At 41.3% G+C, this 27,106-nt stretch overlaps 2 protein-coding genes across 5 annotated transcripts in view; both read right to left on the reverse strand.

Moving 5' to 3' along the window:
- The window catches only part of PDE11A (phosphodiesterase 11A), a 134,844-nt gene extending 116,890 nt beyond the window's left edge, over positions 1-17,954 (reverse strand). The window contains exons 1-2 of one of the 2 annotated variants that reach the window (XM_072041009.1): positions 16,776-17,954; positions 606-764 (exon numbers count right to left, since the gene is read on the reverse strand). In XM_072041009.1, the coding sequence (XP_071897110.1) occupies positions 606-764; positions 16,776-17,546 (930 nt within the window). In that variant the 5' untranslated portion in view covers positions 17,547-17,954. Of the gene's footprint in view, positions 1-605; positions 765-10,397; positions 10,887-16,775 lie in introns of those variants that run through there. The other variant, XM_072041010.1, reaches the window with a different exon arrangement.
- Positions 17,955-20,840: 2,886 nt separating this feature from the next.
- On the reverse strand, positions 20,841-26,642 carry LOC101803952 (cytochrome c, somatic). Of its 3 annotated transcripts, none has more exons than XM_072041022.1 (3): positions 26,480-26,642; positions 22,956-23,132; positions 20,841-21,553 (listed from the first exon to the last, which is right to left on the reverse strand). In XM_072041022.1, exons 1-3 carry the CDS (start codon positions 26,625-26,627, stop codon positions 21,405-21,407), a joined length of 474 nt encoding a protein of 157 aa, XP_071897123.1. In that variant the 5' UTR covers positions 26,628-26,642; the 3' UTR covers positions 20,841-21,404. The 3 variants fall into 3 exon arrangements, with proteins under 3 accessions (XP_071897123.1, XP_071897124.1, XP_012949371.4); XM_072041023.1 differs by having other exon boundaries at positions 21,228-21,553; positions 26,520-26,633; XM_013093917.5 differs by lacking the exon at positions 26,480-26,642 and adding an exon at positions 26,180-26,462 and having other exon boundaries at positions 21,228-21,553.
- Positions 26,643-27,106: the final 464 nt, after the last annotated feature.

Below are 27,106 nucleotides of genomic sequence, written 5' to 3' on the forward strand. Positions count from 1 at the left end.
ATTTGGAATGATTAAGATTTAATTTAAGAGGGATGCAAAGCGCTTCTTCAGTGTCAGATCTAGCTTAATCTGAGGTTAGCAGTGCATCTAAAGTGATTCAGCTAACATGGAAGCCGACATTATTTTTAAACAAGAGATCAGGAAAAAAAGCAATAATAGTACAACACCAAGTTCAGGTCTCCTGAAACAAGAATCTGCTTTTCTGCTTTACAGCTGCAATAACATCTTAAGACATTAGGTCTACTTTTTTTTTTTTTTTTTTTTTTTTGAGAGTTGAAAAAGCATTAAAAACAGATCAGTAGCAGGTTTAAGTAAAGACAGGTAACCTGGAATGATAAAAACATAAAGACACAAGCTGGACATAGAGAATAAGTACTAACATCAGCCCTTCCCTCCCCTTTAATAGGGACAAAAAGAAAGAAAAATTGTACATCAATAAAATGCTGTGGTGACATCATAGCTGAGAAATTAACTAATTACAACCCAGTTACGAAGCCTAGAAGATGTACTCGTTATACTCCTAACACCTGCAATAAGTACCTCTGGAAGAGTCTCCCTGCCAAGCTATTAATATTAAAGATAGAAACAAAAAAAGGCAGTCTTACTTTTTCATCATCTTCAGAAAAGGGGGCACCTCCAGGAGTCTTATTTATTGCTTGGGCAACACCAATAATTTCTCCATCACTGTTTCTTATGGGCATGCATAAGAGTGATTTGGTCTTGTATCCAGTGAGCTTGTCAATTTCATCATTAAAGCGTCGATCCTTCAAAAGAAAATAAGGAAGTATTAATGTGCACATCATACATCTGAGTTTTCTTCAAATAGCAAAGTACTTTATTTTCCTCAATGTCTTATATAGTAAAGTTATGCTGTTGCATCTGTGTTTTTACCTTATCCTCTTTTAGCTGTTTTTCTTCAGTTAAGATACTATATATATGTATATATATATATAAATATATAAAAGAATCAGCACTTCTTTCTAAAAGGATCAGTACAACGCATTGTGAGTGCAATTATGTAGTCTCACATTTCTACCTTAATAAGAATTAAATAAATGCTTGCCTCTCATTAAAATGAGACATTAAATTTCAGCACAATCAAATCTATCAAAACTAGCACTGGTTCATACTTTTTGTTGCCACTCCTCTATCATGTGGGATCAGAGCGTTGCACATATTGTACAATATCTGAATGGCTTTGGGGTTAGATGTAGTAGTTCTTGCTATTAAGACTAAGTCTAATACATAAAAAATATATTAAAAAAATAAGTTGCACATAGATAGTCCTTGCTTCAGGTTTAACACACTGATATGGAGCAACTGACATTTTAAAAAAGTCATTTTACCCTAAAACACTAGAAGTAGTGCCTCATGCCTCAAACAGGTGCTTTAATACTTGTAGGAATTTCAGAATGTAGTAAATTGTAAACAAGGATGACAAACTACCATCTTTATAACCAGTTAGAAATGGAAAATATACATGTAGGGCAACAACATGACATCTTTAGAACAAATAAATTTTATCACTTCAAAGAAGTGCCATTACTTTTCGGAACACTTATTGTGATGAATGACATCCAGCCAAGACTGGTATCTAGAATTAGTAATGTGATCGTATATACACATACATGTTAGTCCACGCTGCCATTTCACATCTGTATTTTGTAGATGCCTGTGATTTCTCCATCAAGCAGATGGAGACACTTGGTGGCCCTACTTCTCTGCCTGCTGCACTTTAAATTTAGTAAAACAGACGAGGCTTGCTATGATGGCTAATATTACAATTGGGTAAAAATGCTTTTTCACAGAAATGCAATAAAAACCTCATTTTTTTTCTGGAAATCTAAGTATAGGAACATTCAACTTTAAAAAGCCCCCTCACACCAGTATATTTCTCAGTGTATTGCGTAGCTGAAGACATGGCTATGCATATTCCTTGGATTTACAGTTTAAGCTTCCTCTGCAGGACCCACGCAGCTAGTTGCCACTGGAGAAATATTACCATGTAAACAACAAAAAAAAGAAGTGTTTAAAAGATGTATTAAATATCTTTTCATACAACTTTCTATGCTTACCAGAAGAGTAAGGGGAAATTATAGTACTTTCGACCATTAAACAGTCTGTTTTTCTTAACCACAATAATGTTTAAAGTAAGAAAAAAAAAAGGCTCAGAGCAAGACTCAAATCTTAAGAGAAAATGACTTTCATTATAGATTGACAAAAGCAAAGGGAAACTGAACTAAACTTCCTTTAAAAACATGGTGGTATACAGAAATCCATTCTGCTCTGCAACTGTACCACTCAAACTGCAAATCAGTGTCTCAAAGAAGCCTGTGAAGTTCAGAAGAGGTAGTGCTAACAGCATCTCCAGTCCACATGGGAGGGGATCATCTTCAATAACCATCAGCCAGGGAGGGAATTTCTGCCATTTCCAGGCAGCAGCTCCGTTCCTCTTGGGTGAAGTTAGCATTCATATTGCAGACAGTTCTGGCTCCCCTAACATGAGAAAACTGAGCTCTTCTACATGAAGCAAGAGCTTTGTTTCCAAAGATTTAGGCAATATTGTCTTCGAAATATTCATGTACATTTGCATCCACTGGTGAAAGAACTATCCATATAGTCCTTGATCTAAGATAAAACTTGATTGAGATGAGGGAGAGAATTCATTATATCTTTACTGACACTAAAAGTTGTCAGACTTTTCCTGGCGATCTTATTCCTACTTTTATTTCCCTGATTGTTGATGTTATAGAAACATCTGTTTCTATCTGTTCTTTGCAGATGCTATAGAAACATTGTTTTAGCCACCTTAGAAGTGACATGATTTAGAAGTAACCTATAATCTGCACTCACTCAACGTAATATACACATTTGTTTAGTTTATACCTTTGTGCAAATTTTCAGACCCTTTAAGCGTAAGGGATTAATACCAACCATGATATTCATATATAACATTTTTGCCACAGAACACCAAGCTCTTGATTCTGTTTTATTATACCATTCTTTTTTCCCTGTTTTAATTCTATAATTTCATTAGGGTCTGTTGTTCTTCCTTAGACCTATTTCTGCCTCTAGAGCATATTAACAGCCTTTGCTTCCAAGAAGAGCAGATTACTAATCTGCAGTCTTTGATAAGACAATGAGATTCCCTTGAATTATTTGTGCCTAACAGTTTCCTTAGGAGAACCAGAACCCCCATGATGAATGGTTTTTAATAACGACATCAGGGGCCCAGACCTGGCTGATCTTGTGATCTTTCTGCATGCTGCTTGTGCGCTTTGATATCAACTTCAATAGGGGCTGAACTGTTCTGCACTGTACAGAAACCTGCCTAGAAAGGCACGCTACTTATACACCAGAAGTGAACTGCAGTGCAATTATCACACAGTAGGCTTCACCAATGAATAAATTAAGCTTTTTTTCAACTGCTTCTTGGTAATGTCTGAACTAATATTTAGAATTAGTTATTGTGCCTGAAGTATCGATATGCTTAGTGTTACTGAAGAGACACAGACCCTGCTCCGTTTTACTTTCTACAAACTCAGAAGAGCACATAGAGAACAACTGAACTGAAAAGCAGCCTTGGCTAGTAATAGCATTAATTGTAAGCCTTATAAAAAAGAAATCTTCAAGGAAGAGTTAAACCGAAGAGTGAGTTGGGATTTGTTTTATCTGAGCACACAAAAATACTGTAAGACAAGAGGTCAGATTAAAAATTGAGCAAATTTATGTTTAACTAAAAGTTTAAGTAACAAGGTTCACTACAATGAGGATTTTAATCCAATTGTAATTTACAATCTGTTATTTACTCAGGAAAGGGCACTGTCAAAAGCTTCTCCCTTGCTTACAAGTTCTATAACTAGAATAATTTATGTTTACAATAAAACTAGACTAGAGTGACAAGTTATGCTTTTTCATAGGTACGTAGGAAGTCACATTCCATCCTTATTCTGGATGCTGCATTTGTCCACAAAGTTTGTCACACCTGTGGTCCTTGTCCTGTAAAACAAGGAAGCATTCAGGTTCAGTTCTGCATTTACGAAGACTAGCAATCACCTTTCAGGCACATACAGTGAGTGTAAGGCACTTGATGCGCTTTCACAAAAGGGGCAAACCCACACATTAAAAGCATTTCACTACATAATGGGCTTCTCCCCAACAACAGTCACCCTAAATACAGAAGTTGTCTCCCTCAGCAGTACCGCATAGTATGAGAAAACTTTTCACTGCACACAACAAGAAACACCAACATTCTAATTTCTCTGTAAAAAATCCCCATTGGTCCTCTCGCCATCACAATCAGAACAAGTCTGTCAGCTGTGGTAAGCCTCCTGGGATAGCAAGTTTATTTTTAATGACTCAAATCAAGGCAAGGTCTTTTTTGTTCCTCCTATACTGCATTTTCTTTCAAGTGGATTTTTGAAGCCTCCTGTTTCTGTCTTTTGCTGGGACACCTACAATGAAGAATTGAGGCACGGGGATCCTGGAGCAGACAGCCTCAGTCCCAGATATGCAGTGACCTGCTCTGGTGATATTCTCATTGATATCAAATTGCTCACTTATGCTAGAGAACTGGACTACCTTTTGCAGAAGGACATTACATCTCTGGAACAGAGAGTAAAGGTACAGTAAGCATGCTATAGAAAAGCTAATGCGTTTAGTTAGAAAAAGGAAGAGATTGAGACAAGCCTCATCAAGAACTTGGTAGTAAGTAGATGGGAGTAATCAAGATGTCAGGTGAAACTTCGTCCCTAAACTTTTGTGGAAGAGCAGCCAGGAATTTCATTTTAGTGACTTTTGGGAAAGAGTAATGAGGAAGGAGACATGAACAAAAATACTACTTCTGCCAGCATTAATATTGTTGAAGTAAGCAATACACATATAAGAAAGCTGAATGACTAGATGACCTGCATTATGTCCCAAACCTTCCTTTTACACCCCATGCTCCCCCCTCAGCTTTCTTCCATAGCTTATTATATTGTAATAGGATGTACATGGTAGGATCTAGCTGAGAGGTTTAGCTGGATTTAACAGCATCAATAAAAACTCAAGTGTGACCTGTGAAGGCTGACGAGCTTGTACAAAATTTACATCCATCCCTACTTACAGGGTAGTAACCTTGAGCAAGGAGGCCTGTTTAGCAGCTGATAACAAAGCTGCTAAATCAGAGAGAAGCCCTCTGTTAGGCTGCAAACGTTTTGTGATACAAACTATTATCCCATTTGTTAGACCAGCCCATGGCACAACAAGGTCTTCATCCGTGCTGGGCTTCTGGCTGCTAAGGAATATTAATGTTGATGATACTAATGAAACATTTGCTTTTAAGTTTTTTTTATGATCAAGGCTTATTCAGAAATCAGGGGCAGACCAGATACAAAATATACATATTTTTCAAAAGCCTTCGCTGTAACTATAATTGTACTGGCAGTATTTTCATGCAAGAACACCCAAGAATTATAAAGTCAAGTTTTCCACTGGCTATTAAAAAAAAAAACTGCTAAAATTCACGGGCTTTTTTTTTTTTTTTTAATATCTGTTCTATATAATGAGATTTCTAGATGCTAGACACATTCAAAGCACAATGACTGAGGCACTTTGAACTAGAATTTTGGAAATTCCAAAAAGGAATGTTTATTCTGGAGGATAAATCTCACCTTGTCTAAAGCTGTTTATTGATTGTCATTCTTCTGTGGGGAAATACTGCCCTGTAAAATGCAATGGTCAGTCAAGGAAAGATGAGCGCAGGATTGATTCATCAGTTCAAGCACTTGTGTTTCAGCTGTAGGAGCTGTAATACTGCAGTCTCAGTTCTTCTTTTACACTAAAGATGTTTCTTTCCTCACTAGCTGAAAAGTCTCATGTTTTTATTCTGTAAAAGGCTAAACTAGGGTACAGACAGTTACATTCTCGAATCATAAGTGTTATCAACATTTGTTAAGAAACATTAAGTTTCTAGTTCCTGTAACTGTGTGAGTAACATTAAAGGGTAGCCTGAAAGTGATCAAGAACATAAGCATCAGAAATGCAAGGGCCTGGATCAGCAGGACATCTTAGTGATGTAGGACATTCAAATTCACCTTTCTAGATCCCTTACCCTTCATCATACCAGCTGAAAAATCATAATACTGCCCATCCCCATGAGCTATCTCGAGTCCTTTGGTCAGACCTCTGTACTCTCATAAGGTTAATTTGTAAATCTGACTGAGAGCTATAAAAATATTGGGCAAGGACTGAAAAAAGTTGATCAGCTGTATCATTGATAGGATTGGAAGTGCAAAGAAATCTAGTAAGGCCCAATCCTCTTTAGTTAGAGAGCAATGACAAATTGGCCATGGAACTGTAATCGCCAAATAACAGTCTTTGATCATTATGAGAACTGAACTGCTATGCTTAGAGGAACTCTACATAAAAATTAAATGCTGACCACAAAGAGGTGAAAATCTCATTAACAAGTCATATTTTTTTTTTATCACTCACTAAAAGCATCTAGACATTTTCTCATGATTCCCAACTTAAAATAAACTCTTCAAAAAAGCTAGCAAGCAGCACCCTTCCACTGAAGGCCACTGGGAGCCTCCATAACTCCCATGAATCAAACTGACTGCCGTGTTCTTGTTCGTAATCTAACTCCAATGTTGGGGGGGATTTAAAGCTATGGAATAAGTTATGGTAGCAATAAAGAATGTTTTAATTTCTGAGCAAAGGTTAAAGAACTGGATTTCAGTTTGATTTTCAGTCTAAGTAGGAGGTTCACAAATTATTAGCAGAAGTACAGTTCTAAACATAGCCCTTGGAACTTGGAAAAGAAAATGAATCTTTATGTCCTTATTCCTTGACTTTACAGGAAGCCAGGCTGCAGCAGCATTGTCACTTGTAGAAGTAGAAAAACTGAAGTTGAAAGACTGGTTCAATTTCTTGATCATGTTTCCTATGAGCATAATAGGAAAAGAACAACCCAAAAGACAGCATATTATCCAGACTTAAAGCATAACAAAGTCAAAATACAAATTAAAAGTAAATAAATGAAGGCATCTGCTCTAGATAATCTTCTCTTTAAGGTAAAAAAAATAAAAATCACAAAAGGTGCAAGGTCTGTAATACATAAGGAACAGAAACCAAGCAATAAAACACTGCGGTGGATATGGGCAAAACCTTGTTGAAAATAGTTACTTGTTTTTGGGGGCAAAAACTAAGTAAACCAATCTCTGAAGAGACTTCCTTGTAAGGACTGCTGCAACCATTCCTGCCATCTCCCCCCAAATCCCTAAGGCCCCAGAGACAAAGGCAGCGGGAGAACAGAAGTGTCATTCTCCAGCACCTAAAACCTAATTCTCCCAAGTAAATAAGCACATAGTCCAGTTATCTACTATTTATATGACAGCAATATTTCTTATAAGATAAAATGAGTAAAACAGATAAGAAAGCACGTAACAGCTCAGCAAACCATTTCTTCACTCCCAAAACAATTCCCCAAAAGAGTAGGGAACATTGGCCCTTAAGGTTCTTAACTTCCAGATATAAAACTAAGTCCATATATAATTTAAGCTGAAAAATACACAAGACTTATTGACCTTCTTGGGGGCAAAAAAGAAGTTCACTTGCAATGTTAAAGTTCATGTTTTATTGTTAAATGCATCAGTTTGGGCCTTTTTTTTTTTTTTTTTTTTTAATTTGGTTGGTGGGGATGCATTATCTGCATCCCCATCTGCATCCTGTCCTGACCACAGTTTCATCTACTAGTTAGACAACAGACAAGTAACAGTACACATTGACTACTTATACAAGCACTGGCACAAAATTAACAGAGAAAATAGTTTTTCCTTTCTCAGAAAAAAAATTACATATACTATCTTCATAAGCATTATCAAGTTTGTAGACATGAATATCAAGTTAATAAACATAATCACATTTTATGCTTCCTAGTCTGAGCTGATCAACAGCAGGAATAAGAAAAGATTCCTCTGCAGGACAACATTACCCAGGTCCAATACAATTCTGTTCTTCCTTCAAGACAAACCAACATTAGATTGCTGATAGCACTGCAGAAACTTAAGTTGTAGTCTGATCCTGTACAACAGCTGTGCATTCCTGCTCTGTCTGCATTTTTACCAAAGAAGAAACTTGAAAAGAGAATATTTTTTTCCTCTAATTTTAAATATTTAGAGATCACACTCACTACTGCTTGCTCTATCACAGTGGCTCTCCATGCCCTTGTATGTAATGGGCATGCTGAAGCCCTGCTGGGAACCAGCCACACCACCATACAAGTTCCCACATCATGCCAGCCTCACTGTCAGCCATTTAGTGCCATTCTCCCCAACATACAGGATGATTTTTTGAATTTTATATTTTATTTTATATTTATTATATTATATTTATTTATATTTTATTTTATATTTTTATATAGATATATATATATTAAAATTTAAACTAGTAAAATAAGATCTTTGAATAATAAATTTAAAGTGTTATTGTGACAAAACAGTAGTTTTATTAACCTTAGCCACACTCATTTTTAAAGGTGTATTGTAGGGACATTAGACATTAAACACAGATTGTACGCAGTTGCTGTTATCCTCCTAACACAACTCTGCTGATCCATGAGCTCAAGCTGTCTATATTTCAGTTTGTCAATAGGGCTGTTGCAGAAAAGTAAAACAAGTTAACTTGTGTAACAATGTATGTATGCTTGCTTGTTTTAATTCTGCTATTCTATAGAAAAATGGCACAATGACATACAAATGTAAATAATTCAAAGTAATATCCATTTGTTTTGGAAAACTGAAAACCAATCGAATAGAATAGCAAAATCCTTTACCAAGCAAAACTAAGGCTTAATTCAGTCTTGTTCTTGTAATGGGATTTCTGCTAAAATTAGAACTGCAGAATCAGACCCTTCATTTTCACCATCACTGACGTACTGTAATCAAATAGATAATTGAACTGTATTATGCTGCACTGCCACAATGCAGCATGCCCTATAGGTGGAAAATATTTCTCCTCTGTCCTGACAGATTATGATTTTTTTTTTTTCCCCAAATAGTGTTCTTAGAGACACACACACACATCATTCAGAACATCTTTCTAGTTAGGTACATGTATAAAATTAACAAAGTAACAAACAATAACAGTGTATGCAGAAGACAGCCACGCACCAAATATACATTAGATACTCATTTTTCTAAATAAGATAAGTACAGAATTTACCTAGACAAATGAGCAATAAAGCATGAGTGCAACTAAAGTCAGATCTGTCTAATGGAGGGGGGGGGGGGGGTAGTGAAGCCAGCTAAATGACTGAAGTATTGACATAAATTTGTCTTTCAGCTAGTTTTATCAGTGACAGCAATAGGAAGCTGTGTTTGAATTCTCACAAGGCTCTAAGCAACAATCTTAAATTGTTTCTGTACTTGACTGGTGGTGTAGCAGTGCTGACTTATCCTCTAAACTCCCATTTCATAGTTATTCTCACTTATTTTAAAAAAGTGATTGCCATTTAACATTTAGTTTATGTATATACTCATTCTTTTTAGTTCTTTTTCTACTCCAACTCTTCTACTGAGATGTTATCTTCTCCTTTTACATGTAGTCATATACATATTTTTATTTTTATTTTTTGTTTTACATATTTAAACAACTCCACAGCACAAGAATGTAAGAATTACAGGGTGGTGCGTGTGTGTGTAGAAAATGAAGCATTTAATTAATAAGTGAGCTGTATTAACAGGAAAGAAATTAAGTCTACTTTTTCCTTTGGCTGGAGTTCTTGCTCATTGCTTCTAAAATGAGATATGAAGACCTGTAATGAAGTTACTAAGAGCAACACCAGAAAAGTGGAAAAACATTAAAAATCTATAATGTCTTTAAGTATCATATGTATACTGTATCATATATTACACCGTAGCATAAAGTTGAGGCTATTAACTGCTTAGACTGCATTTCCATACATTCTACTGTTTCAGTGTTTTAAACTTAGTTAAATTTCCTGCAGCCTATCTATAAAAAAGCATCCCAAACCACCACACTGTTTAAAGGACAGCAACTCTAAATTAAGTGATGAGAAGCACAGCCTCACCTGTGCCATCAGTTTCACCAGGGAGAACAGAAACAGAGGGATACATTCTCCTTCCCCCTTTCATAGGCCCTGCCTTTTCCACAGTTTAAGCAGAACCAGGAGAGAACCACCAAAAGATGTATCAGCTGCAGCCAGGTAGAAGCAGACCTTGCAGTTAATTTGCAGAGCAGAATACAGAATGGCAATGAGACAAATCCAGGTCAGCCCTTCCAGGAGTAGGGATTCCAAAAGCGCTCCCCACACAAGTGTTACCTCCTCCCTACTAAAACAGATTTACCACACAAGGAAAAAGAACCACTCACTGAAGGGATTCAGAACTCACCTCCAGCTGAGACAGTGAACTTCCCTGAGGAGAAGGCAACATCACAGGAGAGGACACAAAAAGCCACAGATAGGAGTAATCTGGATTACTATTCCCTCTGCATCATACCAGTATCTCTACTGCACCACTCAAGAAGACTTGTACTTGTCATGCAGAAACCACAGCCTGAGGTAACCCTTTTTGTAGCTGCTGGCTTCCAGAATATATTCCTTAAAAAGTAATGAAGCCTGTACCAAGTGTCTAATGCAAGCTACTTGGAACAGAAGGAAAGCAAGAGGCAACTGTCTCTGCTCCTTTAAGTCACCACAGACTCTAGCAAGATGTGAAGCCAGATGAGCATTCAGAGGTTTTTCCTGGAGCCTCCCTATTCTTATTTTTCCACTATTAAAATCTGTGAGGTTTTTATAGTGAGGTAATACAAGCGGATCAAAAGGCTCCAGACCTGTATTCAAAACCATACCCCTTCTTGCCCTGAAAGTACACCGTCATACAACTCACAGCCTCTTTACCTCATGGCATGCCTGCACTCCTGAGGAGTCACAGGCCAGGGAGGGACCAGTTTCCTGCTTATGCTGTGAGGAAATTTTACCAGGAGCTGAGGAAAATAAACCTAAAAATGTTTATGTCTTCAGATAAACAAGCTAACTAACTGATATGCTAATGAAGTATGTAAGTTTGACAGGAAAAAAAAAAAAAAAAAGCCTCACAGAACTAGACAGAACTAGCCCACAGACATTCCGTGGAAAGGAGAGCTAAAAGGCTGTTATGACTACCACACTTCTTTTGGTAGCCAAGGGTATCAGGGCACTAAGTACTTACTCTGTCAGTAAGAAAACAGGCCACACATTTAATAACAAACGAAAAAGATAAAAAAAGTGAACAAAAAATACCAGCATGCTGATACCTTGAAGTCTTCCACACGTAGGGTTGCCTGGGAGCCTGCACCCCTCACCACCTGCATCCTCGCACCTCCTCATACCAGCACCAAAATCAGGCAGCACAACATGCTTCAGCACTGACTTTAAGTGCATAAGACCCACACCACCGCTTGTAACTTCCCAGCAACAGCAAATTATTGCAAAACTCTTTACACATGAGTGGGGAGCAGGTTCCAGTCCTAGCTTTTGCCTCAGGACTGTGTGGACTTGCATTAAACAGGCTCCACCTAGGCACCTTGCACCCAGTTGCTGCCAACCCCCTGATTTTTGTCTCTAACCAGCAAGGGATGCATGCCCAGGTGCTGAGCAGCCATGAAGTGATGGCCTAGGTGGGAGCAGCTGGCCCTGTCATAGTGAACAGGCAACCGCCATCCTGGCCTGTGAGGTAACTTGGCCTGCTCCACACAGACAGGTGAGAGGTGGGTTTGCTCCACCACGGCACCTGCAGCCTGTCACCAGCAGCACACAGCATGTTGTGTGGCCCAGGAAGTTTTACATTTCAGTCAGAAACTGCTCCCTGAGAAGGCTCACAGGCCATGGGAGATGAAATAAGGTGCAGGGGCCTCAGAGAGCCTCACATAGGCAGCAGCTATGCCTCCCTACCTCTGCGGCTGCCGCTGTGGCTCTCAGATGTGGATGGCACAAGGCCACTTCCTAGAGACTCATAACTTTAATGTTTCCTAAATTTTGCATGGTGGACTGAGGTGCCCTTTCCTGGAGAGCATGTTTGAGCAATTTAGTTCTTTACTGTTGTAATTATCTCTTCTGTTCCCTGTGGTGCTTCCTAGTAATGTTTAATGCACAGTAAAAGTTGTTCTAACTCATTTTTTTGTGTATTACATGGAGATTGTCTGCTTGCCATGTTTTGTGGTCTCTGAGGGGCAACCTCTGTCCTTGCTGAGAGCCGGTGTGGAAATACATGCAGTAAGGGCTAGCGCCAGCTGCTCCAGCACTGCTGATCAAGGCAGCTCCTAAGTGCTTCTGACCCACAGGACCAAACCCTCACAGGAATTTCGTAGATGCTCTTTAGAATGGAAAGAGATGCACTGATAATTCTGATAGTAAGAAGCAGTTAACCTGTGTGATAAGATGTGGCTCCCATCTGCTCATCACCACCTATGCCAACACCTCTTACTTGGGAAAAGCCAGGCTAAAGAGTTTGCACCTGTAAGCAGTAACTCTGTATAATTGTAATACCATCCAACACAAGCAGAAGAAAATGAATGCTCCTAGGTACCTAGCTCCTACAAAGTTCCTAGAAAAATGACACAATCTTAACACCTGTGCCCAGGTGATCAGGAATTTTTTAAGATTTCTTCTAACAGAGTGTGTTTGCAATAGTTGCATGCCATTTGGCCTAAACTTGACAGAGAAAACAGTGAGATCAATGTTTTCTGTTTTGCTTTATTTTAGTTTTTATAGTTAAATGTTTTAGAATAATTAGCTATTATTCTTGTTAAAGACTTGAGCTGTTCTGAAAATCATTTCTGATTATTTTTACTGACCCTTCTCTAGCCTCCAAGAACCCATGCCTTAGTGTAAATCCTTTTAATACTTCTCTTTTTTTTCCCCACTTCATTAAGACATCCATCAGGTAAGCCATTTTATCTTTATTTAAAGCTATATTTTAAATTCTAAATTTAACATAAGGTATATTGAAAACTTTTTTTAGCTGACATTGGCAAACGGCCAAACATTTTTCAATGCTTCCTGATGTATGCTTACTAATCTTACTAAAGAGTAGGATTTTTTCACTAGTTAGAAAGATGTGGGACGCTATTATCTCTAAACTTTTACACAGGTTAAGTTATAACAATAGCCAAACATTCCTTAAGATTTATTTTTTTATTTATGTGATACTCTAAAAGATGGAACAAAATAGAAGCGATCAGGAGCCTCAGCTGAATGTCACAGAAGATCTGTACGAAGGGATGACATGAAAAATACACAGATTTAATTAGAAAAAAAAAAAAGTTAAATTTTTGAACAACTCATAAGACCTGCAGATAAAGGTTTAATATTGCCTCTGCCTACATACTTACAATATATTTAATACATTTCATACCCAAGTGCAAAAGCTGTATCTATGCTCTGTTAAAGGAAGTCTCAAAAGGACACTTGGGTCCTAATTTCCTTGACAGTATAATGGTGTTTGATTCTTCAAACACATATGCTCAAGACATACCGCATTATTTGCATAAGAGTAAGGGTTCAGTAACGCTTCCCAAAATTAATACAAGGGAAGGATCCAAGGCCATATTTTAAAGCTTAAATTTACTAGGAATCCAATCTACAACTAGATTACTTCCAGGATAAAAAGTTTTAGACTGACTCCAAAATGCAAAGAGAGTACATATCTCCATTTCTGTTCCAACAAATTCCATAGTACTAACTCTTACAGATTAAATAAAATATATTACAAGTTGTTATACAGTTATAAAACCTCACCTTCAGCACATGACTTTGCACTGTGGTCAATAAAACTTTGAGTCATGAATGAATCCGGCAATTTCTGAACCAGGTGTTTAACATTCACCTAAACTTTTCCATAAATTAAATATTTGTCAAATTATCTGATGCTGTGGACCACCAAAACGTTTGGTCAATTACTTCACATAAACTTCATAGATCAAATTACCATGAGGCATCCAAAGTTGTATATTATTAAAAAAAATCCGGATTGTGATACAGTCCTCAATACATAATATTGATTCCAAATCTTGTATCTAGCTATGCACATTCAATTAATTCAGTTTACGTGAGCAGGGTTGTAAAGACAGACCCACTGACAGTAATAATCACAGAAAAGCCCCAGCCTATTATTTCAAATATGTTTTCTTTTTTGAAAAATGTGTAATTGAAAATCTTATGCTATCTTTGAAAATGACACTGCAAATCATTTACAAACTTCCTAAGCCTATTGAACTCTGTATGGGGGTACAGGTAACTGCCTGCATGAAGCACACTGTAGGAAATGACAGGATTTAAATGTGTATGTTATTCCCATGAAGTCTCATTAATGCCAGTAGTAGCTGGCAATAATCTGTGCACAAACTGGCCACCCAGTCCATACTAGTTGATAGGACTTCCAGTCACTTCAACTAGTATCTGATCAGACTCTGAGAAAATAAAGATGTCTACACAATAATAAGACAAATTTCCCAATATTGTAAATGAGGTAATTAATGATATGGAAGTATTTTTACCTTTTTTTTTTTTATTTAAAAAAGAAGCAAAGAGACTTTACTCTAGAGGTGCTAGTCTGACCTATTACAAAAAAGACCTTTTCTTACCAAATAAGTATCGTCAACATAAACATTCTCTTCAGTGGACAAAATGGTGTTGCTCTCTTGCTTCTTTTTCTCCAACTTCATCTGTCAGCCTGACAAAGTTTCCTGGTAGTGCTTTTTTTTTTTTTTACCTGATGGTTGATTAAAAACTTCCATCATCAGTGGCAATGCTGACAAAAATCATATAATCACATCTGTTAATTTTTAAAGAGCTGTATTGTGAGCACTACAATGATCTGAGGTGGAACAGCCTCTTTGCGTACACATAACTAGCCTTCCTTAGGGCTCTTTATGCTATTAAATTAGAAAGGTCTCCTTTTAATGATGCACAATGGTTATATACACGCCAGGTAAGAGAAGATAAACTGTACTAACTAGGGAACATAACAGAAAGCATATCCCTCATTTTATTAGCAAGAAAAACTTTCATTAATGTTACAAGGTCTGAAGTTTCTGATGTACTAGAATTGTTCAGAAGTAACTCCATGGGAAGTGGTGAAGTTGCAACTGATAATTACAGGAGAAACTTGGCTCAGAACTTTCCCTTCTACAGTAACTAATGTACATAGGGCTTAGACATACAACAAAGTGTATTATTTATTATAATTGATTATAAAGAATACAAGCCAGGCAAAAGTACAATATAAATAGTACTGGGAATGGCAACTGCGTGGATTGTTTTCCACTGTTCTCTGCGAACCAGCCAAATAGACAAGCTGCTGGGCTTCTTCATAGGGAAGGGAATACAAAATGAACACACACTTAAGGAAAGTAACAGTCCCTTAGGACTAGAAAAACACCCTACCTTTCCAGTGGCTTTCTCACCTCCAAAAGAAAAGGTGTCTGGATCTATCCAGAGTTAAGAGACACAGAGCTCTTTCCCAGCCAAACTCAGATATCCTTAATCTGTTTATTCACCTGAGACTATTGAGAATATCTTCTGCTTGGCCCCCAAGAGCAGAAATTTTGGGAAGTGTACAGTTTTAGAAAGTTACAAAAAAAAAAAAAAATCAAATGGTAAGAGAAAGTGGATAATGGGTAAAAAGGAAAAAAGAAACTAAGAAAGCAAGCTTAGATTTTTTCAAAGGCGATCCAACAGTCAGTCATTTTAGGCTGACTATTACAGCCTTTTTGCCAAGCTCTAGTCTTTCCTTTTTCTGTGGGCTGGAAACCTCTCAGTCCATATCTGTGATGAGCTTAGTATTTTTCACTGGTTGATAAATACATAAATATTCAGCCAAAAAAAAAACAGCCCAGCTCTTCTGTATTTCAAACAAAAAGTATCCAATCTTATTTTCAAGTTTCTTCCTTGTATGGTTTGTTATTAAGCATCATCCCATTTTTTTAAATGTTTGTGTTTGGAATTATTCTAGAGCAAAGTTAGACATCGAATGTTTTTTACCTGAATTATTAAGGACACGCATCTCCCACCTTTCTAAGATTTTCCAAGATCCTCATTTATAAAATGGGTGGTTCTGTGTTTCTTAATTTTCTACAGAATCTTAAATTGCTGGTAGTGTCTCACGCTAGTACCTAGCAGAAACAATCCCTAGAACTGAGACAGAAGGTGGTAAATCTGACGCTAGTAAACTGAATGCACTGTTTTGCATTAACACTCTCGGGACAGGGCACTTCTGTCCCTGCCAGAATTTTTGCCCTGAAGCCAGGACTGCATTTTCACAACTCAAGCTGAAGCCTCTGTAAAAATACAAGGTGGGGGAACTCCTCGCAATGGGATTAACGGGGATGGTTTTATCACTCCAAGAAAGCGGTTTGAAAATACACGCCATGCGGTCTGAGTGGGCACATGCACCGGTGAAAACATACGCTCTTTAGGAAGCCGTGGAGATGACTTCGGCAGCGAGCAGGCAGGGAACGGTAGGCGACACCGAGCCTTACGGCTACAAACATCGGCAGTGTCGCGAGCATCTTTTTAAACTTTTCTCCAGCGGATCCCAGAGGACTTTCTGAAAAGGCGTGAAGCCGCCGAGCGCTCCCGGGGAACCCAGCGGGCGGCTAAACGCGACCCCTGCCGCCCCGAGGCAGGCAAGGAGGGAGGGAAGGAGACCGTGGGGCGGCAGGAGGGACCCCGAGGGGCCCCGACGGGGCAGGAGGGGCCGCGGGGAGCCGGGGACCCGCCCGGCTCCTACCTGGTAGGCGTCGGGGATGTTGACGGTCTCTCCGTGCTCCGCCACGTAGCCGATGATGCCCTTGCCCCAGGGCACCTGCACCTCGTTGCTGTTCTCGGTGGAGCCGCAGGGCAGCAGCGGGGTGCCGGCGTGCACGTCGAAGAACTTGGAGACCAGGCTCTTCTTGCCGGCGGCCGCCCCCTCCACGAGGAAGAGGGACCCCCGGTCGGCGTCCACCATGAGGCAGACGAAGATGAGGATCTTGTAGCTGAGGCTGGTGAGGTCCAGGTCGTTGGAGATGTCCTTGACCAGCTCCAGGAAGAACTGCCGCTCGTTGTGCTCCTTGAGGTAGCGCTTGTAGTCCAGGGCGGGCGGGGGGTACTGGGGCAGGCTGACGCGGGACTCGAGCAGGGCGCTGAGGATGTGCGCGGTGGTGGGGGGCAAGGAGCTGGCCTTCCGCAGCAGGGCCCGCCGCCGCACGCTGCTCAGCGGCTCCTGCGCCCGGGCGTGCACATGCTCGTCGTAGGTGAGGTTGACGTGGATGGCCTTGGAGCGGGCGAAGCTCTTCCGCAGCTCCTTGTGGGACGCCCGCCGCTGCAGCCCCCCGCCGCCGGGGCCGCCCGCGCTGCCCCAGCCGCCGCCGCCGCCGCCTCCCTGCCGCTCCTCCGACGGGCCGCCCGCGGGCGCCTTGGGCACCGAGTTTCTCCTCTTCAGCCACTTCTCCACCAGCTCCGGGTGCCTGTCGAGGAAACTTTCCACCGCCGCCACGTCGAGGCCGGCGTCCGCCGCCATGGTGCCGGCGGCGGGGGCGGCTCAGGCCATGCCCCGACGGGCGCCCGGGCGCGGGGATGGGAAGGGAAGGGAAGGGGGGATGGAGGGAGGGAGGGACGGAGGCTGCCGGCGAGCGCCGCCCCTGGCTCTTGCCCGGGGGCGAGGGCTCCTCCTCGGGGGCGCGCCTCCTCCTCGCCCCCCTCTTTACTAGTGGTAGTATCGTGCGTATCAGCCTGGGCGCTTCTCCTGCTGCCCGGCTCCCGGCCCTCCGCTTCTGCCCCCTCCGTCCGGGGCCGGCTCCCCGGCGGGCGCTGCCTCCGGAGATGCTCCGGGAGCGGCGGGGCGAAGCCCTCCTGCCAAGTGCTGCCAGCGCTGGCGGCGGCTGCTGCGTAACCCAGCCGGCGGAGCGCCGGGGAGGGAGGCTGGGGAGGGCGGGGGGAGGACGCGGGGGGGCGGCGGGCGGAGGGGGCGACGCGGAGCCCGGCTGCCGAGGGAGGCACCGCGGGGCGAGGCGGGGCTGCACCGGGGGGACACGGAGCGAGGTGGAAAGGGGAGCGGGGGGGGGGAGGCTCCGCAGCTCGTTCGTGAATTCGGGAGCGGGGAACGGGGGGGGGCGAGCTTTTGTCTGCCCACGCGTGTGCGGGGAAGGGGCAGCCTCCCGCGGGGTTGCGGGAGAGGCGGCGCGGGTGCTCCCGTTACAGCGGGTTAATTTATGGCAGCGTTTGCGCCACTTGAGCACTTCAAAGGACGGGCGGAACGAGCGGAGCCCTTGGGGAGAGACCGGCTGAATTCCCCCGCTCGGATCCCGCTCCGTGCGGGGCTGAGTGCCGGGGGGCCGGCAGCGGGGTCCCGCGGGGAAGCCGCCCCCCGTCGGGGCCGGGGGCTCTGCGGCAGCGGCTGCCAGACGGAGAGCGGCCCCATGCACCGAGCAGCCGGAGCGGGGTTATTTTTATGCGCACGTGGAGCACGTTTCAGTGTTAAATCGATGCCTACGCACAGGCGATTGAAAAAAAAACACAACCAACACACCGCGGAGTCATGGATCCTAACACGTGAAAAATGTCTTTCATGCGCTAAGCACAGACTGAATGAAGGCGGCTTCACAGAAATTCATGAATGGGAGCTCGGGCGGCCGGGGAAACGCACGGGCAAACCCGCGATCAGCGGGGATCCCGAGCTGCCGGGGTCCTTGCCCTGCTGCAGCCCCTCCGAGGCAGGAGCAGCGGGGCTGGGGGGCACACGCGTGCCGGGGGGCTCCGTGCGCAGGCACCGCGGCTCGGAGGCTGCTCGGGGAGCGGCGGACAAAGGCGGCCGCCTCCCGCTGCAGCTCGCCGGCTTCGGCCGTCCCCCGGCCCCGCTCCGCGCCCGGCTCCCCCCGCGCAGGGGCGGCTGCAGCAGGCGGCCGCCGCCCCGCTACCGGCCCGCGGCGAGGCGGGGGCGCGCAGGCGCGCCGGGTTGGGGGGCGCCCCCCTCCGAGCACCCCCCGCCGCTGTTTTTTGGGGGAGAAAGAGTGGGGACGCCGCTTGGGGAAACGCCGCCCGCGCAGGGCACCGCCGGCCCCTGCCTGGCCTTTCCTGTGGCATTTGCTTTGTGGCAGCGCTGGCACAGACGCGCCGCTCGCACAAAGAAATAGCTCGAGCTGCCTGGCAGGCACACCTCCGTCTCTCAAGCAAGGCCCTCTGGCAGCTACGTACAGTTGAAATAATTGTGCGTAAATAATTTTTACCATCTCAGTGTAGTGAGGTTTGGCTTGAGTGCTCACACCAGGGTTTTAGTACAAAATGGTTACCGTGCAGCAGTGCTGCACGCAGACACTTGAATCAATTCAGTGTTTCTGTGAGGTTAGGGATAGACAAGCCTTTTCCTTAATTCTTCACACAGTCTTGTGGTGTCTTTAGTTTACTTCTGTATTTATTTTTATTTTTTTATTGTGTGCTTTGATTAAAGCAAAAATCTGCATGTTGGCAATTTCTCAAAAAGAATCAAGACTGCAGGAAATAATGAATGAAGAATACAGACAACAATTTACTGTAATACCTTAATTGTATAGAACTCTGCAACCCCAAATTTGTGTACAAATTATACTCATCTCTTTTAAAGACAAAATGTGACAAATATTATCACGGTGGTTTGCCTGTTCTGTAAACTGAGCAGGCTTCATGCTGTCACTCTAAAACCTGTCACTGAAACACACCTGGCCTGGTGTGCTTTAGTGACTGTAGGAGAGAACCCATGTCTCTGCATCCTGGCACACATCAAAGCATGCCTCCCTTTGCAGGATGAGTACACCAAGCTCACTGTATTCTGGGCTGCAGCTTCATGTGTGGGCCTGGGATAGATGAGCTACAGCTTTTTTGTGGGAGGGACAAAAAACAAATGGATTTTGTTGGCTCCACAATTTCGCTGTGCTGCTGTCGTAGTTCTGCAGGTATGCTGCAGTGAGGTCCGGGCGGTGTGTATTCGATGCGCCTTACGCATGATGCACCCACCTATTATCGGTGTGGATGTGTAACGCCAACTCTGACAGCAAGGCAGGCTTTAGCCAGCCTCACCCGGTCTGCTAAGGCACAAGGCATACAGATGCTCTAAACGAAGGACAAGCAGAGGTGTCAGTGCATTTCTCAGGCAGAGTCTGTTTCTCTGTTGAGAAAGGCAGGGGCACAGCACTCTTCAAAATGCAATTGAGGAAAGCACTTGAGAAAACTTTTGTCATTCAGGCAGGTGCTTTACTTTAATTGTCTAAACAGTCAATAGAACAAGTCCTAACTATTAAATTGAAAGTGGAAGGTATCTTATAGCTAGAGTACAGAAGAAAAGAAAAGCAGGTACTCATTCACTTGTGTCACAGAACTTTTTACCCCACTCTCACTTACTCCCTTAGTTAAAAACAGAATTCACCTCTATGGAGCACTGTAAGGCAACTAGTTAAAACCTGTAGTTGGCAAGCATTGGAACAATACTGGTAAAATGAGTACCTGGGAACAGATACGATTAGTTTTGTAATAATGCTCCCTCCTGTGATCACATAAGGAAACCTTGCTTGAGTGGAGTTTGTTTTAATCATTTAAAAAACATTTGCATAAACAAATAATTAATTACATTGTAAATCCCAATTCAAGTCATAGAGAAGAGATTCAGGAGGAGGTTTTAGGAGGACTGTAATCACCTTCATCAATCCTCCAGTTCGTGAAAATACCTATCACTAATCTCAATTGCTTGAGCTAGTCAGCCCTCATTCATTCTATATGTTTGAGCATATCTTCATATATTAGCATCAAGCGGAGAAAAAAAATCCACATCTCTGCAGAAGACTGGTAGATGATTTTGCTGTTTTAATATTTGAAGGAACACTAACAACACAGTGAACAGGGTTATATTTTAAAAACAAGAAGATATACATATACATACAGTGTTCTTTTAATGTAAGATCATATTCTCCTGTCTATTGCATACAGTACCTTTCTTCCCAGATGGTAATGCTGAGGGCTTTTCTCCAAAAGAAAAACTTAATTTAGTCATCAGTTCTAATACTTAGAGGAGTTTTCCTATTTATGTCGCCACAACCAGATAATAATAGTTTTAGTGAGCGTTTGAATAACTAGTTGCAGAATTGGGCTCCCAGACCTCCGTAGAGAAAAGAACAGTATTTTCCTGTAGTGCAGTCCACAAAGGTCTATGAACTACTAAATGACACAATATAAGTAATGCTCACCTCTCAGTGTTATTTATTAGGATGCAGCATCTTAAAACATACATTTCTTTGGTTTTGCTAAGGCCAGTCCCTAATGAACAATAAACATCAAAATGCTAAAACCGGACATAGCAGCTACTCAAAATTAAAAGCATTTTCACTTTTACTACAGCTGCTGCAGCCATGTTTCATGAAGAAGTTGCTTTTTTCAAGTATGCAATAAGATCAGCTCTTTCATTCTGCTTTTTAATTCCAGCAAAAATCATTTTTGTACCAGGAATGTATTTCTTAGGGTTTTCCAAATACTCCATCAGTGTACTCTCATTCCAGGTAACTCCTGAAAAACAAACAAAAAAAACCACAGTAAACTGCAAGGCTAGCCCAACATCATATGTTTACAACAATTACCAAGGGTCTCAAGTCTAAGGTGTGGTGGTGCTCCTGAACATAACGTACCCACAATCCAAGAGAAATGTGAACGTGAGTGTAGCATAATATAAAATGCACAAGGTATAGATCGTGTTTGAGTCACTTTAAGTAACTCAAATATTTTTTAGCATCATCAGGAGTTGCAAGTTATTGAGCCAATTAGCATAAAACTACTTACTGCTTTTAAAGTATGTATCTTTGTAATTCCAGTATCCAGAAGATACAACTGTCATTTTATTTAACTGTTGAAAATGAGTGTCTGCAGATCAACATTAAATTCATTGTAGTTGTGTTCCACTGAAGGGCATTAGAAAAAGAGTAATCAATGGCAACTTCCTGGAATATCTTCACAGAAGCTAAAAAAGCATTAGTGTTTTCTTCCAGCATGGCTAAATTCTGTCTCTGTCAACTGAAGCCTACTGTTGTGCTGAGACTATCAAAATACCTCATCGTAATGACATGTTCAGTTTTATCTTCTGTCCTCCAAAGTTGACTTTTCCCATTACCTCAAGTGGATTTAGGTATCACTTTGTTAGCTTTCTTTCAAAAATTACTACTAACATCTGTATTATTTGTTTACTAATTTTTCAATGAAAAAACATAATTAACATGTTGAAGTACATGATGTTTTGCACCAAGGAATTACCATTATAAAGTGAATGTCAAAAAATAGCTCCCAGAAATCAAAGAAAATAAAAAGTGAGTAAATTCTACAATACCATAGTAACCAGAAAAAAAAAAAAAAACCAACAAGACTGCATTTGTAATTAATAGCTTGATTCAAATATAATATATATTCAAACAGTATCTATAAAACAACAACCCCTCAAAATTAATACACAGACTTATTTTCCACTTTTTGGTGCTCCATTGCCTTTCAAGACTGACTGTACTAAATACACAAGGCAAGTCATTGCTTACTAGTAGGTGATGGTATTTAGTAAAGCGTTGCTGAATGAAACAACTGCAGCACGCCACAATGCCAGTAGAGGGTAGTGACCAGCAAACAAAATCTAGCAGCATTCTTAAGGAACAGAAATGAAAATCTGCCCATTGACACTACAGAGCTCCGGGAAGCTATATACATTCTGACTTGGCATGCTAAATGTTGCAAGAATTTCTTTTTAATTCAGGGGATGAATAGTTTTGTTTCTGAAACTATAGTTCAGACTCATGTATAGTAATGTAAAGTAGATGGTTGTGAGAGTAACTCAATGTGATTAAGCCTTGGTATCGTACCTCTAATTTTTTCTTTCCCATCTATGTTCTCTCCAGCACTGCACCTCATCCATGTCATCTGTTAGTTTTACCTTTGTTCTTGTTTGCATCTGAGTAAGAAAATCCTGCAGCTTGTCCTGTTCTGCGGCCAAATAAACCCCAAAGATTTGGTCCTGTCTTGTGCTTTCCACTTTTTTCAACTGTGTGGCACTGAGAACATTTCTGAATAAAGATCTTCTTGCCTTTTTCAACATCACCCATTTTGAGCTCTGCCGAAAAAAAAATAATGCACGATGTTATAGAAATGTTTGCTGTTGTTATATTTGTCATCTTCTACAGTTTTAGAGAATATCTTCTTCTTGCACAGTAATAAAAGATAACATGCCTCAAACTAATGAAAATATGACCTGACTTACTTACGGATGTAAGTTTCAATAAGGCTTTGTTAAGGTGCAAAGTTTCTTAACATGATCTGGTTGTTGATGGTCATTATTATTTATTTTTTTAAGTGATCTAACTTACAATTAGAGAAAAGCATCATGAGTTTTTTGCAGCATCTCAGAGGGAGACTGAATTTTCCACTCACATCTTTGGAAGTTATGGTAGCTTTGAGTTACTTCCATGGTAAGAGTAAAGGTCAATGTACTTCTGTCTAGAAGACCTATTTAAAACACAGCAGCACCTCAGGATTTCCCTGTGGGTTACAGTGATACTTAGAATGTCTCCAGAACTGTAGAATTCAACTCCCATCACCTATCCAAAACATCCCTCACTCTGGTCTATCCTCCTGTACCCAGGAAATCTCTTGAAAGCAGGAGGGAAGCTGCCACCACAGTAGAGATGTGAAGATTCACAAGGATTATTCCTGGCTAGAAACCAAACTTCTAGGAGCCCTTCCAGGTGCCTCTAGGAGCACCTCACCCTGACCTCACAGGAAAAAGCCACAGGGAGATGCAAAGCTTAATGTTTTCTAATACAACATATTAATGTAACCATTAATATATTTGATGAATAACCTTAATATTTATTGATTAAATGTTATTTTCTATGATAATTTATGTAGAAGGACTTTTCAAAAATGTTCCCTAATCTGACATCAAAATAACCAAGCATTTGCTTTTCTAGTATAGGAAAATGAAAAGTTGTAATTACTTTCCCTTTACTTAGGAATAAGTTTTGTTAGGATTTATTAAAACGATGCAATTATTTTATAACAATCTGAATATAAGCATGTTTTCAGTTAAACAATACAAAGAGTACTCTTGAGAACCAAATACCGCAATATGCTGAAATTGTGATTTAGACAGGAAAGCATTGTAATGAAAAATTCAGAACTTGTTGAAGAGTGTTTTCACAAATACTTGTTTTAAATATGTTCCCTTACAGATCCTATAAATAACATCTGTAGACAGTATGAATTCAAAATCAGAGGGCTGGACAGGAAAGCTGATAAATTAAAAGAAGAAAAAAAAAAAAAAAGCAAAACTGAATGCAAGCAATAACAAACAATGACAAACAAGAGTTTCAATGTGTTATTATACAAGAACTTGGTCTTTACTAGAAGGGACACTTTTGTGCACAAGTATAAAATGTGTTGTAACACCTTTTCCAAACAAATCCAAATAGAAGGAATTAAAAGGATGACTTCAATGTATAAAGGCCTGAAAAATGAAGTCTGGTCATTGTAGATATACCACTTCAGTAATGGGGCACTTGAGAATGCAATCAATAAAACTGCTAAACAATGCAATCAGAGGCAAGCTATCTGTAGTCTAATAAAGCAAGTATGGAACAATGTTTGCTGTATCCAAGACAACTTAGTATTGTATTGATGATGAGATGCCAATTGGGAAATGTTCAAACACAGTATTCAAAGACATATAATCAACCTGATCAAACAATGACAGAAATTCACTGCAGTACAGATACAATGATCAGCCAATTAACAATCACTCAACAGATGCATGTTAGACAATGTTAACTAAACCAACAATGTGTAATAAATAGCTAATATAAAGTGATTAATTATATATAAAAGGGAGCTGTCGATTCTTTGTATTTGCCCAAGAAGATATTCATGCTTCACACTGCACTTGACTTACAGAACAATGTTAGGTTTACTTTTTAGCATTCAGTTCTAACTTTTAAAAAATTTAATAGTCTACACAATATATTCAAAAACAGCCTTCATCAACCACTACAGGGTTTTGACATTTATTCTAGTAAGTTAGCCTTTTAAAAAATCTCTTCTGGGGTGAATGTTTCTTTCTGAAAAAAAAAGTACTGGACAGAAGCTCAGAGAACCTGAGCTTTATATGCAGTTTTGGTCAGGTACTATGTTGCAGAGATGGAAACTGACATACTATTACTCATATGTCAGTTTCCATCTCTGCAAAAGCAATCTGGACCTTTAGAAAGCTATTTGAGATCTAGATAAAGAACAGAACTATTTAAGAACCAGCACGGTCCGGTCCGTATCACAGGAGACCCTTCCTTTCCTCATTTTTCTAGAATAGTTACCGATGATAACCATGCTGTGCATTAGAATCGCTGAAGTGCAAACAAAAGCAGTTTTCCTCATCCATTCATAAAACAGCAGCTAGAATTCACTTGATAGAACTGCTGGTGGTGAACAGGCACTGATTATCTAGAAACACTGAAGTGTTTTATTTTAGGTTGGTTGTGTTTTTCTTCCGCATGCAGTCTGCAGGGTTGACTAGCAGATAAAGCAGTGCTTCAGCACGCAGTGTGAACCAGCCAGGAACTGGCATAGTTAAGGAAACAACACAGAATTCCACAGCCTGTTTGCAGAAGTTTTTCACATAACCAGGGGAAAAAAAAAAAAAAAAAAAAAAAGGCTGTGTTTTTACTCATAAAAAGTCAAATTGCATCAGCCACATAGGCCAGGGTGAGCAGTTACACTGGATCCAAACTCCACGTCCAAACTCCACGTCACTCGAAGCGAGGCCGCGCCAGGGAGGGCAGAAGCCTCAGTGGGACAACAGCACAGCACAGAACTAGCCACAGCCAGCCACAGGATCGTGCTTCCCTACTTCAGTTACTATGCACGAATCACCCTTTAAAAAAATAAAAATAAATTCGATGTACAATTAGAAAGGGAAGTGCCCAGTGCGCTATTACAGCCCATGGACTGTGCTTCTTCTAGTGCCTTATCAAGAATGAGGAAGAAAATTTTTTCATTATCCCCAAACAGGTTTTTAAGTTATCCCCAAACAGGTTTTCAACTTGAAACTTCAGAAAAAATAAAAAAGAAGAGTTGTGCTCAGGCCGCGTCCCTTCAGAGACCCCCTCTTACTCTGTCGCCTGCCAGCCGCCCAGCGCCCAAGGGCCGCAGGCCGCCCCCGGCAGCCGCCTCTCCCGCTTGTTCTGGCGGGAGCGGGCAGGGGTGGGCGTCGCGCGATATGGCAACGGTCCCAACGCTCCCAACGGTCCCAACGGCAGGGCTGGGGCTGCCCCCGGGCTCCGCAGCAGGCAGCAGCAGGCTGGGGCCGGCCGGCAGCCGGAGGCCCCGTGTGCGGCAAGGCAGAGGGCTGGGAGCCGCCAGCAAATGGCGTCCTCGGGTCACTGCCACGACCTGGTGGACGCTGAAACTGACCATGAGCCAGTGCCCTGGCTGTGGAGAAAGTGGATGGCACCTTGGGCTGCGCTGGGAGAAGGGTGACTGCAGGACGAGGGAGGGGTCCTGCCTCGGAGCGCCTGCACTGCTGCGCCCAGGTCGGGGCTCCCCGGGGAGCGGGAGACATGGAGCGGCTGGAGGGAGTCCGGGAAGGGCTACGGAGATGGTTATGGGACAGGGGCACGTCTGAGAGCAGCTGGGGCTGATCAGCCTGGAGAAGGCTGCCTCGGGACTTTTATATGTATTATATATAATATAATATAAATAAATATATATATATATATATTATTTAATGTAATATATATATTTGATATCATATATTTATATTTTTTTTACTTTATATATATTATGTGTTATAAATTCGCTCAGTCCTAAAATAGGATTATAATCAAAGTTTACAATTTATTAAAAGAATAGAGGTAAGCAAACAGCGCAGGGTGCGTCGCGAGTCTCCGCTCCACCTAGACACACACCAGTTACCTCAAGTAGCTGATTTTTATGCTCCTAGGCTAATACATATTCATTACTACTTTTTTAAAAAAACGGGTTATTATAATTAGCTTCTGGGATCCAAACCCTCCTACTGGAGCATGCTCATCAGTCTCT

The sequence above is a fragment of the Anas platyrhynchos genome, chromosome 7 (genome assembly GCF_047663525.1).
Source record: "Anas platyrhynchos isolate ZD024472 breed Pekin duck chromosome 7, IASCAAS_PekinDuck_T2T, whole genome shotgun sequence".
Classification (NCBI taxonomy): Eukaryota; Metazoa; Chordata; class Aves; order Anseriformes; family Anatidae; genus Anas; species Anas platyrhynchos.